This window comes from Contarinia nasturtii, unplaced genomic scaffold, assembly GCF_009176525.2.
Source record: "Contarinia nasturtii isolate CC-2019 unplaced genomic scaffold, AAFC_CNas_1.1 Cnas_scaffold_187, whole genome shotgun sequence".
Classification (NCBI taxonomy): Eukaryota; Metazoa; Arthropoda; class Insecta; order Diptera; family Cecidomyiidae; genus Contarinia; species Contarinia nasturtii.
In genome coordinates this window covers 3584301-3601427 of record NW_022197544.1, presented here as the reverse complement: position 1 = coordinate 3601427, position 17127 = coordinate 3584301, and the positions used below count along the sequence as shown (strand labels likewise).

Genomic DNA, 17127 nt, shown 5'->3' with positions numbered 1-17127 from the left:
AAACACATACTCTAACACATATACACACACGTGCGCATATCCATTGCTCGCTATCACCATCACACATCATCACAATCATTCAATTATAATTTGATTCAACGATGACGAGATAGAGACAAAATATACATGACCATGAATGAGACGAATATCGATATTTCAAAATTAAGAAATGAAGCATCTATCCAAAGCCGTTCATTAAATACATTCAACTCGACATGGGAAAATGTCCGAAGTTCGGCAAGCATGCAATTTGTTAATTTTTGCCAATTATTGATACAATTTAAATTTAAAAAAATATATATGATGTGATCATCGGTGCCCGAAAAGTGCCGTTAATAATTCACATTTTCATTTGGGTGTTAAATTAATTACCTTGTACTTGTAATAATATGTAAATATATCCAGCCAATAAATAACAAACCTCTTCATATATCCGCATTGCACAACTATATATGCACATTTAACATTCAAACGAAATAAAAACAAAAAGAAGAACTGAATATTTGATGTTGTTCCAATGATTCATTTCATTTTTGATTCTGGTTGCAATGCCTGCACATTTCCCATGAAATTTAAATTCAACGATTGCAATACTTTTGGCCACTTAAGTATGTGTCAAATACTTTGTATACATTGCATGCATTTTACTTTGACATTTACACTTTTGAGTGTTTGATGTTGAACTCGTACCGAGTGTGTGACATGTGTCAAGAGCAAAAATGTCGTCGAACACTGATGACACGAATTTATTAGCGCAAAATAATAATTTAATTTATAATAGTTTTGACTGGAAACCAATCACATTTACCCATGTTGAATATCCAAAAGGTAATTCGCACAATTTTCATCGTTTCCGTAGTCGTGCATTTATTTGTTTGAATGTTTATGTGTCGTCTATGCGAATGGGTGCCACATTCGCATATATCACCATTTCTATCTTTGGGCACAAGAATACCATTGTATACCGCAGAAGATGCGTGCACCATTACGAATGAAAATTGACCATTTTCGGTTTTATCATTTAATTACATTAATGCTTCCACATATTCAATAAATTTCCCATTTTTTTATTATTATTTTTATCATTGTGTATTTGGCTGTATGCGTACGTGTGTGTGCGCGGTAACATTCATTTGTGAAGATAATCAAAACAATACCTCATTTGATAATCACTTTTACTTGTGTATTTAATTTTAATTTTTTGCATTTAAATGGAATTCAATGTGCAGTTCAAAATTAATTCGACGTGAATTTAATTAAAAAGGCACTCTTGTTTTAGTGATTAATCGACAAATGAAAAATTCTCAAAAACAATGCTTCAATCAATTTACAGGTGACCTTTTCGGCCAATTATTGGCGTGGATTAGTTTGGCGCCAATGGGAATTGGAGCTGGTTTCGTTACACTAATTCTGTTTCGTAGAGATTTGCATACAGTAAGTTTTTTTTATCAATTTTATCTGATTTGTTTGTGTTAAATGTAATTTGTTTCTCTGTGTAATTGTTTCAGATAGCATTTTTTATTGGAACCTTAGTAAATGAAGTTAGCAATATAATATTAAAGCATTGGATTCGAGAGCCCAGACCAATCAATCGGGTACATATTGGAACGGAATTTGGAATGCCATCCAGTCACTCACAATTTATCTGGTTCTTTTCCACATATGTCACTCTATTCATTTTCATAAGGTAAGTCTTTATCGCCGTCTATAAATATTAAAATTGTGCTTTTTCTTAATTTGATTCATTTTCAGGCTGCATCACATTAATAATAACACCTTATTGCCGCTGGAGCGTGCCGGCCGATTATTAGTTTTAGTGTCATGTTGGTGTTTGACGGCGCTAGTGTGTTTAAGTAGAACATATTTGCAGTACCATACATGGAATCAAGTGATTGTCGGCTCATTGATTGGCATCATCACTGGATTATTGTGGTTTACATTAACTCATCTAATTTTAACACCGTTATTTCCAACGATCGTATCATGGAAATTATCGGAATATTTATTGCTGAGAGATACAACACTGATACCAAATATTTTGTGGTTTGAGTACACGGTGACGCGACAAGAAGCTCGAGCACGAACTAGAAAATTAATCAAGAAGTGACATCGTTGGCCCTATTGAATGGGGCTCATTTTCACAACAACATTCGACAGAGAAAGAAAAAGACATACACACAATAATTTCATTCATTTGTCAATCATCTAAATGAGCGTCGACAGTTTATTTTTTTTTTTCTCGTAAAATTAAGTTTTGCATTCTACATTTTGAGATTGAACGAACGTGCATGATTCATTTTAAATCGAAATCATTTAGAAATGTACTGACCGAGCCTAAAGAGTAGAAAATATAACACATTAACAAAGGCCACAAGCAATAAAATTAACAGTTTTATTCGAAAAATACAAAGAGAAAAACCATTCCCCGGACAAAAAATGAATCATTCACAAATCACTTTTTCACTGCCTATATTATTGAGAATCAAACTGAAGACCCCTAACAACAACCACAATCAATAAAATCGAAATAGAGTCGCTAGAAAACAATAGAATCGTTTTTTGTCCAACAAATAAAATGTCTTCATAAAAATGTGCATCAAACTGCACCCGTTAAACAGCAACATTTGTTAGTGCAATTTTGAGAAACATACAAAACAATTTAAAATAATTCCTCGAATTTTTAAAACCTCTTTTTACTTTGATAAACGTCCCATTTTATGAAAGAAAACACAAAAATTTAATTAAAATTTAAATTAAACGTAACTCATATTCTAATCTTAATGCGACATTTTTAGATTTGTTTAAGATTTGTGTATTATGTTTTTCTTTGTCTAAACTAATTAGAATTTTATGAAAATTGAATACGCACACTACTTTTGAATTGGCTAAGAAAACCCATTGGGTGCACTCATTAAAGCGCACACTCATTTAAATCGTCTGACTTTTTTTTACATCGTCGTTTTTATTGCAAAAATCTGGTAAGATCACTTATTAAATAAGTTTCAATTGAATAATTGTATGTTTGTTAAAAACATCAGCGAAAAATAATTTGAAATAGAATTCACTTTATAGAATGTTCGGCAATTTATTATCACAATATTTCTATTTTGATTAAACACATGGCATTTATGCCGGTGGAATTTACTTATGTAAATAAGTTATTCTCAAGATAAGATGGATACCAATGTTTTAAAGTGGTCGGAATGTTTTAAAAGCTACACAGAGCGAAATATTTGAGTAGGGTGACTCGCACTTGCAGTGTTAGCAGAGCATCTACCCTTCAAAATCAGTTACACATCATAGTGAAAGAAGAAATACACGTGTAGTCATATATAACTTTGAACGCATGCGGCTATGACTAAATAGTATCTCTTCTTTCACTATGATGCGTTCACTTGGATGAAATTAACACCAAAAATAGAGTAAAAGAGAGTGCGTAACTCATTTTGAGGGTTAGATGCTCTGCTAACACCGCAAGTGCGAGTTACCCTACACAAATATTTCTCTCTGTGTAATCATCTAAGCATCTAAGAGCTAAACATAACATTGAATTTGTATTGTCTTGAACTTAAGGTTTTAAAATATATACTTCAGTGAGTAAAAATCATTAAATAGAAGATTCAGTATTATGTTTAGTTGAAAATTTTTATTATCTTGAATTTAAGTTAATGAACAAAAAACTGAAACCAAAATAAAAAAAAATTCCATGGCGAAAATTCATGTTTTTGTTATATCTATTTATCTTCTGCGTACAGAAGTGGGGTATTGGACCGCTTTTTTAAGAAAATTGATTAAACATTGAACTAAAACATATATACAAAATACACATTTTTGGCAAAAAAGAATGTATAAAAAAACATAAAAATATACTTAAAATACGCCTTGAAAATATGGATTTTTTATTTTAATTAAATTTTAGATTCATCGAGCCCAACCGAATTTCTACGCGTTATTCTTTATTCAAGTAAAAAAAACCATATTTTGAACTAATAATGAGGACAAAGTGAGAACGGTTTCATGCCTTCTTTTAAATTTTTTTTAACTTTTTAAATAAAATTAAAAAAAATATGGCATTGAAAGAGTAAAATACCAATACCAATTACATTTTAATCAATTCCAGAAGAGTCTTCCATCAAAACAAAAATCCGATTTCGACTAAAGCCATAAAACATGAGACTGATTATCCGGAACGAAAAACAGAACAGAAAGCATGTCTGCGTGTTTATCACTTGCGAATAAAAATTTTTCTTCAAGCTAAATGATTCTCGATTCTTCTTCTTCTTACCTCAAAGAGCTTAAACACAACAAAAAAAGACGAGAATCCGATTAATCCAGTCACTGGTGTAACAAAATTCCTTACAATTCCACTCAAAACGGAATATTATGAAGAAAAAAAATAAGTATATAGTCAATCTTGTCTTTAAGTTATTTAATAGTTTTTGTTAAATATATTTTTCAAATGAAGCATTCATTAAAAGGGCTCGGTTCATGTCATTTGATATTTGATGATAATTGGGATTGAACAAAAAAAAAATTTATTCAAAAAACTGTGTATTTTTTTCATTGTTTTAAATTAACAATTAATAACAATTACGTTGGAATTTAACTACTATTCTTTGTAGTGGCACCATATGATGACCCTTTACTTATTTTCGACATTCCAATAGCTTTCTGCATCAAAACATAGACTAAAAAAATAAATATAATAAGAATTAGTTAACGATTTAATCAATATTCGATTTATATTATAGTTTATACTTACACACTCCGATAATGGTTACGCCAATTAGAAAGTATAACAATTTCCCACTAAACAAAAGACCAATAAGATAGTATAACATTGGCACTAGCGTAACGATGGCCCAAAACACAAGATTTCCAAGAGTACCAATGGTTGGCTTGTACACAATCTAACGTAAATTAATGAAATGTTAAATGTTATTGTTTTGTTTTAAGTGAAATTAAATCAATTTTCCACACATACCGGTTCAACGGGAGTCAATCCAGTGCCTTTAAAGAAATCACCGTGTGTATGAAAACTATCTTGAAGTTTATCTTTAAAACGGAATAAATCTTGCATCCATTCAGCAGCTTCTTCTTCATTATCGGGTAATGATTTCATATCAATGCGACGAACATGCATGTATCCAGTGACACCACGTCCATGTAATAAATTACCAATGGTTGGTTCGATCTTGTCAGTTTTTTTAAATGCAAGCTGAATATCTAGAATCGATGGGCATTTTGCTTTCAATGATGGTAGACTGGCAGTGAAACCCTTTGTGCGTGGAATTAAATGATGTTTCAAAACGGTCATGCCACGTTCTTGTGCGAATTTTACGGATGCTTCATGTTTTGTTTCAGTAAAACGTGTTCCTTCGGCGTTTAGCAATAGCTAAATGAAAAATAAAAAATCGATTAAAATCATCAGAATGTTATCGAAATACATTCGGATGGAAAAAGGACATACCCAAACCGGGTCTGGATAATCGAAGATTTCATTTATTTGTCGTCCAATAATCTCCTTGTCTTTATCAAATGATCGCTCCAAAAAGACAAACTCAGCAAATTTCCATGACCAACCAATAGCTGGAATGTATTGAATCACTTTTTTTGCATATGCCTTGCAATTGCCAAGCACACCGACTTTTTCGCACAGCATCCATCCAATTAACCAATCAACGTCATATGTATGGTTCATTAATAACAATGCATGCTCTTTGCCTAAGTACTTTTTCCGAATGTCTTCATCACAATAGACGTACAATTTCGAGCCTGACCACCAATCGGCAATGAAAACCATTTCTGAATAAATGAAAATTGAGAAAAAGAAGACACGAGATGTGATTGCATTACAATTTAAATGTTTGAAACTTTGAAAACAATCGACAAGAAGAAATATGTTTATACTTACGGCTGTAAAATGAGTAGCATAAATAGTAGCCGATACGGCGATACAATCTCTTATTGAATGGTTTCAGTCCATAGAACAATATACATTGTACAATATTTATTATGAGTCCAGATGTAAAATACGAAATTGCCAAGCACAGGTGAACAACGTTCGAACTTTTAAATTGAGCCAATAAATCCATTTTTGTGCGGAATCTTATTTACAATTGCGGTCAAACATTCAATAACATATGTACCTGTAATACAATTTATATAATGTTGAGGAAATTTTTTAGATTCAAATAATAAATATCATTAAATCAAGTCAACAATGACTTTTTTATTTATTTTTAGTTTTTAAATTACGAAATGAAAAGTGTATTCACATGTGTAATCATTGAACTGAGTACTATGTAAACGTGTATGGTTGACGAAAAAATGACGTTGATTTCAAAAATGATATATTGTCATGTATAGTAATAAATGTAATCATATCGAAATATCATTGAAATTAAAGGAACAAAGGAGGCCGATTGAAGTGTCACTCGAACGTTCGCTAAACTTATCGTAACAAAAGTCCAAAGATCATACTGTTGAATCTTGAATGGAATATGTTATGGTTTGCATTCGACACTATATGGAAACGTCACATTATAATGTGGCGCTGTAAACAGTTTTGTTCGAAAATATTAATAAATCTTGCACTGCTCTTGATTTTTTTTTGCAACATCAACAACTACCAAAAAAGAAAATCAATTGAATTATGATAACTCAAGCAGAAATAAATTGACATAGTTCTTGAAATCAGCGCCGTGGTAATTTTTGAAAATCATAAATAAGGAGCGTGATTAAAAAGAGCTGAATATAACAGTTGCTCGTATTATCTCTTTAACATTTTCTGCCACCCGAAGAGAATGTTATCACATTGTGCATATAATCGATTGTAGATCAAAACGCCGATTTTAGAGTATGCCAATGGTCATACATACGCAATGACTTTGAATTCAATCGGGTGATTAAGCGAACGATTTGCATGACATTACAGTCATCATTTGAAAGGCAAATCAAGTAGTGTGATGTAATTATCAGAAACGTTTTTTATGAAATGCCAATACGATTTCGTTCCATTTATGTTTTGTAGAAGGACAACAAGGTGATTGTGCCTCTAATTTCATAGCAATTTTATCGAACGATTGATATTAAATGCTTTTTTCATGTTTCATTCAATATTATTTCACATACTCCCGAAAAATATCACGATTTATTTCTTTTATAAAAAGTTTTTTTTTTGGCACGTTTCGCCCAACCTTTGGAATGACCACCGCCTTTAAAAAAAATCTTGTCATATTTTTTCTAATTATTAAAAAAATGCAATTAAAAATAAATGCTCTAACTCAATAGAAATCTCTAATTACTATCAACACGAAATATAGAACATAATTATGTATGGCCATCAGTAGAGATGTATATTTTTCAAAAAAACAAAACGTGGACAACACTCTCTTATTCAACAATGTATTTAATACAGTAAAACTTCACATTTGGCCACATTGAATAGTCCATATTTGGACATTTTGTCTGCGTAAACATGCAGTATTTTTAAAGATAAATTACTAAACAAAATTGATTGTTTAGAATAGTGCACACTTCATCTGTTGAAAACTCATCGAATAACACATAAAATATTAAATTTTATATTTTGAAAAAGCACTTATTATACTCCACGGTAGCTGCAAATGTGTTTTGCTCAAGCTGAGCACATTTGCTGACACAAACCAATAACCATATTAATCGTATTTTAATACAATAAGAAATGCATTTAGAATTTTTACCATATTTTACGCGCTTTCTTATTGAGTACTGATTAAATCACAGTACAAATCGGGTTTATTGCAAAACACTGAATGAACTATCAGTAGCTGCCTGATTCAATGCAAACTAAATGTTTTGCTACGACAGTTTTTCATTCAGGCAAACTGTCGTTGTCAAGTGGCGCTGTTATCAATTTGAATGACGTGAAGTCAACGTTCGTTAAATAAATGAACGAAAAACGTGATTCAAAAACAATAATTTCAAATTACACGAAAAATCTCAAAATAACATAACTAAAAACTTGATGGCAATATAATAAATGGAAAAAAACCTCTTTTTTGGAAAATTGTACTTTTTATTGCATACAAGTAATTAATAAGCTAATTTGTTGCATTTATATTTCATCAATGATGAATATTGTCAGCTTCGTTTGATTTTATTATTATCTTTTGGGATTTTTTGGTCCAACTGATTAAAATTAAATTTAAAATTACGAAATGTTTTTATGTTCGTTGTTTCATTTGATTTATTTAAATTGAATTTCCATACATCATTTACCCGCTTCTAGAATTTTATGAGTTGGCTTTTTTTATTTATAAATATCGTCATTATATTTATTATATCGTCATATTCTCATTATAAAGAAACGATGTTGGTTTATTTTTTGAACATTTGATCTGAAGCTTATTCTGCCATTCAATGAAATAAACACAATATGCCAGGTTAATACATTTCCATCCCTTAACAACATAACCTCTTATAGTGTTTTCATATTTTATTTCATTATCGATGATTAATAAAGACGTATTTATTTTGTATTTGGAATTTAAAAAAAATGTATTGATTCGATTGTTTGAGAGTCTTGCAAATATCGGTGAAAGAAGATTTTTCGCTTAGGTTTGCCATGATAATAGAAGTCAGAACATTGAAAAGAGAATTGAAGTATTTTAAATTTATTATTTTTTTTTAAATGTCGTGTTTTCACAATTTGTTGAAGATGAAGACAATAGTACACGTGTTAATGGAGTAGATTTTGTCAAGCATAGCAATTTTTGGTAAATATTCGATTGTTCGAGTTTTTCAAATGGGCAACTGATTAATCTATTGAACTTTCAATGCTTTGTCGGCATTACTTCCTGGCGTATAAATACAGCCAATCAAAAGAGTCCATCAGTCGAATTCATTCTTGAAAAACATATCGAAAATTTACAAAACAACATCGGAACCGGCATCTCGTCCGTTCATAAAAATTTCGTCCATTTTGAAAACACGATCTAAATGGTGCATGGAAGCGTGAAGTAAACACCGGGCGAAAAATATAACTCAACAATCAATTTATTTCAATATGAAGAATGAACTCACTTTTTGCGATGATACAGGATAGTGTGCATTCATATGCATGCGGACATTTTTTTCATGTGACTCATGTGAATTTAATAGTGATGAATGCATGATTGTAATTTGTTCTTCTATTTTCTTCATTTTTATTTTAAAAACCGATAATCATCCTGTCTTCCAAACAAAGCCCATTTACGTATTTATTGATGCATTCTTCAAAATTATTGCTCATCATCTTTGTTAAAACTTGTAATAAACAAATAAATTCAATTAAGAAACAATAGTTCATGTTGCATACAGCCAAGCAGCTCGGACTTCGGTATTATCTAGCTGAGATAGGAAGACAAGTATAGGAAAAATTAATTCATAACCAACGATGCGATGGCGACATAATTAATAGTTCAATATATAAAACGTATGATATAGTTCATTGTAAAATTTACTTTGATTAAATTCCACTCGGGCAGCATGTTTTTGTAGAGAATTAAATTTTGATGAATTTTACAAACATCTAATCGAAACTTTCAATCTATATAGTCCACTTTTTAGTGCAAACAAATTAAAAATCACTTTTTCTATTGCACATACCCGATTTGTATTCTTGAAATGAGATTATTGCGTGAAATTTGTGCATGCAATGGCAATTTTGTCTCATTTTCTCCTACAAATGAATTCGTGCATTCAATAATTTATTCGTTAAGACCGGCTTATTAGTAAAAAAACAGAGTACAGAAGCAAAAAAAACCCAAACGATAGAGATACGCATGAATATTTTCTCACCGCATACAAATACGAAATGGAAACGACAAAGCCATACACCGTATCGCGATCGTTTAGTTACTTTACCTAATTTGTGTATTTCTTTTCATTTATTGCATTTCATTGCTCAACATATGATTTCACTCTATCTCTCTCCTTTCATATGTAATTACCGCAGTTGACATGAATATCAGTTTGGGACGACAAACTAAAAAAACACTTTGTATCACAAATCAAAGCGTGCAACGATATACAGGTAATAATTCATCGAAAATGTTATTATGTAATGCATTTGCATTGTTATTCGACGATGGCGTGAAAGTAAAATTATCTCTTTGCATTGAACCGAGACACTTAGTGATGGTCAACAAAAAATCGTTTGAATCATGCATAAGACGCGTGAATCAAAAATGTTTGGAGGTCATAAATGCATGCGTGCATGGGTGAATGGCCGATTTAACGACAACGTGTCACAATTAAATTAAATAAAAACGAAAAAACAATGGTCGATAAACATTACCGGTGCAATACGGAAATGCGGAACTATCTTATTTCATTTTTATTTCATGTCATTGGAACAAAAAACTACTTACAGTAAAAAAAATCCAATCAGACATGTGAACTGCATTAACCATTTTTTTTGTATTTCTTGAAGGAATACATAGTGTGTTCCAAAAGTTTACGAAATTAAGTATTCTCAAAAATACTTCAAGGAACCACCTTTTGAAGCATTTATAAGAAGACGGTTTTTTCCGAGTCGAATTTGTAGTCAGTTCGCATCATGCGAATCGCATGCTTTTGGTCCGTATGGTCCGCTTATATTTAGAATACACTGCCAGTTTTTGGCCGTAGAGCTTAATGTGAAACGTGGAACCGTACTACTAAGAAAAACAAACTACTCGACATTCATATTTTGAATTTTTTGCCACAATTTTTTTAAAATAAATTACACCTTGAAAATTGATTTTGCCAATATTTTCCTCATATTGCCTCAACGACTACCTATGCGCTCCCACTTCAAAAAGTTAGTAAATCCTATAAATTATATAGATGGTTTTCTTGAAAGCTGCGCTGATGATCCATAAATGGTGAAATCGTTCAATTCAATTACTGAAATGAGAACGTCCAGAACTACCTAATAAATGCATCACATGGATTTCGTTTTTCTCTAAGGTTTTTGTCAATGCCATAATTAAATTGAAATTCCAAAACTCTTCACAAGTTTGATTGGCTAATAAGCTATATAGCGTTAGAAAGAGGACTTTGGGAGCTATCATCTGGCGAAATTTAATCAAAATCATAGAACTAGGTTGCTTGCAATGAAGCTCGAAAATGTACTTTACCTATATTTTTCTCATTTTGGCTATATTGCCACCTATGGAGTTGAGCTTCAAAAAGGCAGTAAACCCCATAAACTACTCTCAGAAAACTCAGATGTTAAAATTCAAAGTAATCAGAGGAAAATGCCGCAATAAATTTCCCCTTGAAAGTTGACTTTGCAAATATTTTCACTAATTTGCAGTGAATAGAATGACGCTAGTGATATATCATGGTACTATTGATAGTACGATATGAATATCGTGCTATTGGTACATTTCAATTTTGTGACAACAACAATTATTTCTCTTCAATATATTCCTTCAAATATAGAGCTCTATTTTGATATTTTAGATTCTACATTTGCGGTAAAATATTGAAGAGCCAAATTGTTGTTGTCACAAAATTAAAATGTACCAATAGCACGCTATTCATATCGAACTATCAATAGTATCATTGATATATCACTAGCGTCAATCTACGGCCACCTGGGAAACACATCCACAAGTTCGATTGGCTAATAAGCTATATACCGTTGGAAAGAGGGTTCCAAGAGCTATCATCTGGCAAAGTTTCATCAAAATCATAGAACTAGGTTGCTTGCTATAAGATTCGGAAGCCGATTTTTCTCATAATTTTTCATATTTCGGCCAAACGGCCAGCGTAAAATGCCATCAAACCTGCCGGAAACTCCATAATTTATATACCATTCGAAAGGTAATTTTATAAGGAATCTAAAACAATTTGGTGCCTCGGGTGTCTCCAACTTTTTTTCAACAAGTTTCATCTAGATCCAAAGTAATCAAATTAACACTGAAGTAAAACTCATTTATTCCATCGTTTATCCACCCAATAAAGTTGCGGAGAAAAATAATTCCACCCGAATCCATTCGTTATCCACTCAATAAATGGTGAGTGGAATCGAAATATTTTTCAAAGTGGAATCCAAAAAAGAGGGTCCATGAATGAAAAAATTAAATGGGGAGCACTTATGGGGAAAATAAAAAATACGTCTGGAGGGTTTTTTATGCCCTATCGAATGCCGAAAACCCGAACTCTCTATCTTTTCTGGTTTTCTCTAAAATCACTGAACAAATATATATATATATATATATATATATATATATATATATATATCTTACTATTCCATAGCTTAATGTATAAAACTACGTTTCACATTAAGCAATAAACGTAGCAACTTTTTTTCTAACGTGTAATGCATAACTTATAAGTGTGCAGAAATTGCAAAGTACATGTTTCGAAAATAAATTATAGTTATTGCTATTTTTTGCATCGGAAATTATTACTCTCGCAGAGATCGTTTTGAATGGTCGATAAACACACATAAAACTCATCCTAAACCAATCGAAGCGTATTTATTTTTTTAACGCAAAAACTTGTGTATTTCGCAAATAATCATCAAATAAAAAAAAACATACCAAAACAAAGTCGCGACAGTTTGCAAGAATATAATATTTGTCATCTTCATCTTATCACTCTGATTCATTTGTATTTTTATCTATTTTATTGTTTGTTCAGTGCCACATATGCTGTGTCTATGTATGTTCTACGTGTACAATCTAATTTAAATAGAACTTCTTTTACACATTCTACACGAAAAAAAAAACGGCGAGAATTATGTGTATGCGTTGATGCAAACGTATTTAACCGAATCGTATGATTCGTTCGTTTAAACGGGCCAATAACAAAACTAACCGACGCAACATACAGCAGCGTGCTCACACGATATAAGTCATATACTTAAAATCCATATAGTGTTTGATTGTTATGCAGTGGTACCGCGAGAATATAAAATTTCAGTCGGTCGCTGAACATCGATTCATTCAGTACTGGTAGCTAACCAGCTAGCTCAAGACCACAAGAAATACATATAGCTGTGGACAGCTGTGTGAAATAGTTTACATATTTCAGTTGGACCAGTGCAATTGATCCGCAAAGAAACACTTTTCTTCGAAATCGTTCGGGTGGTGCAGATAAATTGCATAAAAAAACGTGATCTATTTTTAACAATAAATAATATTGCCATTATATATATCAATCTTCTGAATAATTAATATTCACATAGCCTGTATAAATTGAGAACAAAAAATAAAACAAATACAACGAATGATTGATTTTACTTTGGAATTGTGTATTTCAAAAAATCAAATAACCGATTCAAGTTCGTCCAACTGTCGATTTTTACGAAACAATTCAGAGCAAAAGAAGTGTCGATTTAAAGAAGAATAAGAAAAAAATGTTCCATTCAAAATTGTCAACGATGCGAATGGGAGCGACGGCTGTCATCAGCTCAGCTAATCGATTGCACTTTGCCATTGATGCACATGCCAATGGATCGACATCAACTGCATCGCACTACCCTTGTCGAGTGCAGCATGTATTGTGTACTGCACCGAATATCACGGTGCAAAATACACGAAACTATTCTGTCATGACGAAGAAATATACTACCGTAAGTATTATCATAGATTATTAAAGTTTGCCGGTGATATGTTTTTTTTTAATCGGAAAAACGATGAAACAACCGAACAGATGATTGTCTTCTGTTTCTTGCTCTTCTTTGTAACATCAACGATTCTGGACACTCTTCAGAGTGTGAGCAAAAAAAGTGTTCGCATTCATTTCCACTATGTAATTTCCAGACCATAGAAGGATTTCAGTTTAGTTTTTCGAATGCATCGATTTTCATTAATGTCGACCCAATTTTTGAATGCATTGCATTGACAACAGCGAAGAAAAAATACACCAAAAATATATTCACATAACGCTATGAAATGAATATATGCGCGAGAGGGAAGGGGAGAGCACGAAGTATGAAGTCTTATGATATCACGTTTTGAACTCATGTACATGCCGCTACACAGCAACAATCCGCTTTAAATCAATAACACTGTCGCTCTTCCCAAACACGAACACGCATTTACAATTTGTTTACAGAAAATGATTGTGTTTTGTTTTCTATTAAATGTTCTCAATTGTTATCAAGCATTTTTTTTTTTTTTTTCCAAAATAGATTGCACATTTTATTGAATTTACATTTGAAATTCGATCAAAGCGATAATACTGTATCCAAACAAAATATAGAAAATTATTCAAGCCACATACGAACATAAAAATCGATATTGATAAATTGAATATTCACATTAAAAATAGACGATTGGTGTAGTACCAATTTAACGAAAACGTTTATACGTTTCAAGGCCTCGCTTCTTGTCTTTAACATTGATTAGTTCATAAATTTGTGATGAGAAAAGGTGCCATTTACTGTTTCTGAAGATTAAAAACAATCGCTTTTGTCACAATAAATAATTTTGATGAAAATGACATACAATTACTTTTGTTTATATGCTTCGTTTTATTACATAAGATGACATAGACCCAATTTGATTTATTTTTCATTGACATCTGTTTCTATGTCTTTAGTCGAAAAATCCATCTCTCTATTTGGATACTTTTTTTCGATTCCTCTTGCCGAAATGAATAGAAAATCAAGAATTGCGTTTTATTTCTAAACTACAAAAAATTGGATTTGCTCATAGGAATGATTTGCATTTATAAGTGCTAACATAAATTAAACGACGAATGATGATATAAAACCAGAAACATGACATTTCAATAAAATCAACTTTTTGAATATCGGACACCATGCAAACACTACTGTTGTGGTTAACTTATAAACAGCTGATTGTCTGCATAGAAACAGAACGGTGTTCAATGAGACGAATTGTGTATTTTAAGCGACATCTAACTGGTCCATAGACTTTATTCCAAAATTGCAAGTTTTTGTAACTGTGGGCAGAGGCAGACGGTTTTTTTGTACTTTTTGTTCTTTTTTCGTTGACCGTGACAATTTTGCTATTGTGCTTCAGATGTGCCTGCGCTTTGCTGTATATTTTGTTCATTTTTATGATACGATCACGCGGTCACCTTAATGAAGCTCGCGCAACATTATATTGTTGCGAACCAATTGGATTTTTTTTATCTCTCTCTCTCTGTGCTTTTCTTTCTTCTTTCCATCTTTATTAATATTCTGTTCTTTCTCCGTCTCTACCACTCTTTTCACTCCATTTCGCTGTATATGCTGACGTGTTCGTTCAACGATAATTATTACCATCAACTAATCATCAATTTGGCGTAATGTAAATTATCAGACTGGTAACGTTTAATGATTTTTTAGATAATTTTTTCCCAAAATAAATTTATTCAATTTTAAAGTTTTGTTTTTCTTTTATGGTTCAATATCATTATTGACAATGTCCAAATGCAAAAAAATTGCACCTCTTTTACTGACTTGCATTAAGTGATACGTTTCTTGTGTACACATCTATACCAATATTTTTTCCAATTCCGTTGCATTTAAACGTTGAATTTTTATCGAAGGTCATTTTATTGATTGTATTGTGTATTTTAATGCAAACTATCGTCTATTTTTATGTGCATGAATTCAAAAAGAATGAAACTCATTCCTTTGTCATTCAACTACAATTGACACTCTAGTGCTCGAGCACTTGCAAGGTTTCACTTAATAATGACACAACCCATATATCATTGTATACAACGGAAACAAAGAAACAGGCAAGCTTTCGATCATCTGTTCGTTTTGCATATTCTATATACTCTATAATGGGTTTGATTACATTGTCAACACTAATCTTTTATCCAATTTCCGTCATTTAGATTGAACGCAGTTATTTGGCAGCATTTTCACAGCTTCGCTCAATTAGCACTCATGAAATTACAAAACACATGCGTTTGTTGAGCGAACAAAAGCGATGCATTGAAAAGGATGAAACCACACTAAGGTTGGTGTTTTCAAATTAAATTTTACGCCAATTCAAAGATTATCAAAAATGCGTAACCATATGTGTCTTTTTGACAGATTAAAAACTGAACTCGATAAACCGTTGGTCGTTTTATTTCAATGGCTAATGGCAAAACCGAATCACATTAAAAAATATGCTCAACTTTATATTGACCAAGGATTTGATGTGATGTCGGTGAGTGTTACACCGTGGCAAGTTATGTGGCCAACAAAAGGAACACAGCTGGTTGCCGCCGATGTTGTCAAATTTCTAGCAAATAATGTGAGCACAAAAAATCCGGTGCTGTTGCATGGCTTTTCGGTTGGCGCTTATTTCTGGGGCGAATGCATGGTTCACATGTCACGGGACATTGAACGATATCGACATGTATTAGATAATATTCAAGGACAAGTATGGGATAGTGCGGTTGAATTGTCAGAGCTCACTATTGGTGTACCAAAAGCCGTATTCCCTAAAAATGACACCCTAGAACGTGCATTGAAGAATTATTTGATGTAAGTTTCATTTGGAAAATAAGGTCCAAAAATTATGATTTTTTTCTTCTGAAAATACAATAACTTTGAATTTTCTATACAGATATCATTTGAAGACATTCCACGAACCGGCCACATCGCATTACATCCGCTCGAGCCAAATGTTTCACAGCACTTTGGTGAAGAAGCCAGCTCTCTTTTTGTTATCACACAAGGATCCAATCGGTTCGGTAAACTCGAATTTGGCTGTAAGAAACTCATGGGAATCGCTTGGTATACGCTGCGATTGGAAGTGCTGGGATAAATCATCGCATGTGGCTCATTTCCAACGATATCGTGATGATTACATTAACATATTGTATGACTATCTTCAGTCGGTTAATATGATTCAAAGAGAGCAAGAAGTAATGCGTGCCCGCATTTAAAACATCTTTAATTTTTTACAGAATTAATTTTCTTTTATAAGCACTATCATACACATTATTTTTGTTTTGTTTTTCGGACATTTTTCCGAAATTTTTATTAACTTTTTTGGAACGGTTCTTTTTTTTTAATTCCCTTTCAATGATTAATTATTTTTAGTTATTTTGAAGAAGAACAAAAAAAACTCGTGATTTTCTTTTTCAATGTTTACATTCATAATTCAAAATATGTTTAAAAAATATATATATATATTTTATGATCAAAATTTT

The 17127-nt window shown here is 31.9% G+C and overlaps 3 protein-coding genes across 3 annotated transcripts; 2 read left to right on the top strand and 1 right to left on the bottom strand.

The window, feature by feature from the left end:
- The first annotated feature begins 683 nt into the window (after positions 1–683).
- LOC116352024 (dolichyldiphosphatase 1-like) lies at positions 684–2933 on the top strand. Its single transcript, XM_031784208.1, has 4 exons — positions 684–828; positions 1334–1434; positions 1509–1687; positions 1753–2933. Exons 1-4 carry the CDS (start codon positions 720–722, stop codon positions 2105–2107), a joined length of 744 nt encoding a protein of 247 aa, XP_031640068.1. The 5' UTR covers positions 684–719; the 3' UTR covers positions 2108–2933.
- Positions 2934–4491: 1558 nt separating this feature from the next.
- LOC116352022 (1-acyl-sn-glycerol-3-phosphate acyltransferase gamma-like) lies at positions 4492–7855 on the bottom strand. Its single transcript, XM_031784206.1, has 6 exons — positions 7725–7855; positions 5915–6149; positions 5471–5805; positions 4985–5395; positions 4763–4910; positions 4492–4688 (listed from the first exon to the last, which is right to left on the bottom strand). Exons 2-6 carry the CDS (start codon positions 6093–6095, stop codon positions 4603–4605), a joined length of 1161 nt encoding a protein of 386 aa, XP_031640066.1. The 5' UTR covers positions 6096–6149; positions 7725–7855; the 3' UTR covers positions 4492–4602.
- Positions 7856–12904: 5049 nt separating this feature from the next.
- LOC116352023 lies at positions 12905–16967 on the top strand. Its single transcript, XM_031784207.1, has 4 exons — positions 12905–13591; positions 15817–15941; positions 16019–16456; positions 16539–16967. Exons 1-4 carry the CDS (start codon positions 13376–13378, stop codon positions 16858–16860), a joined length of 1101 nt encoding a protein of 366 aa, XP_031640067.1. The 5' UTR covers positions 12905–13375; the 3' UTR covers positions 16861–16967.
- Positions 16968–17127: the final 160 nt, after the last annotated feature.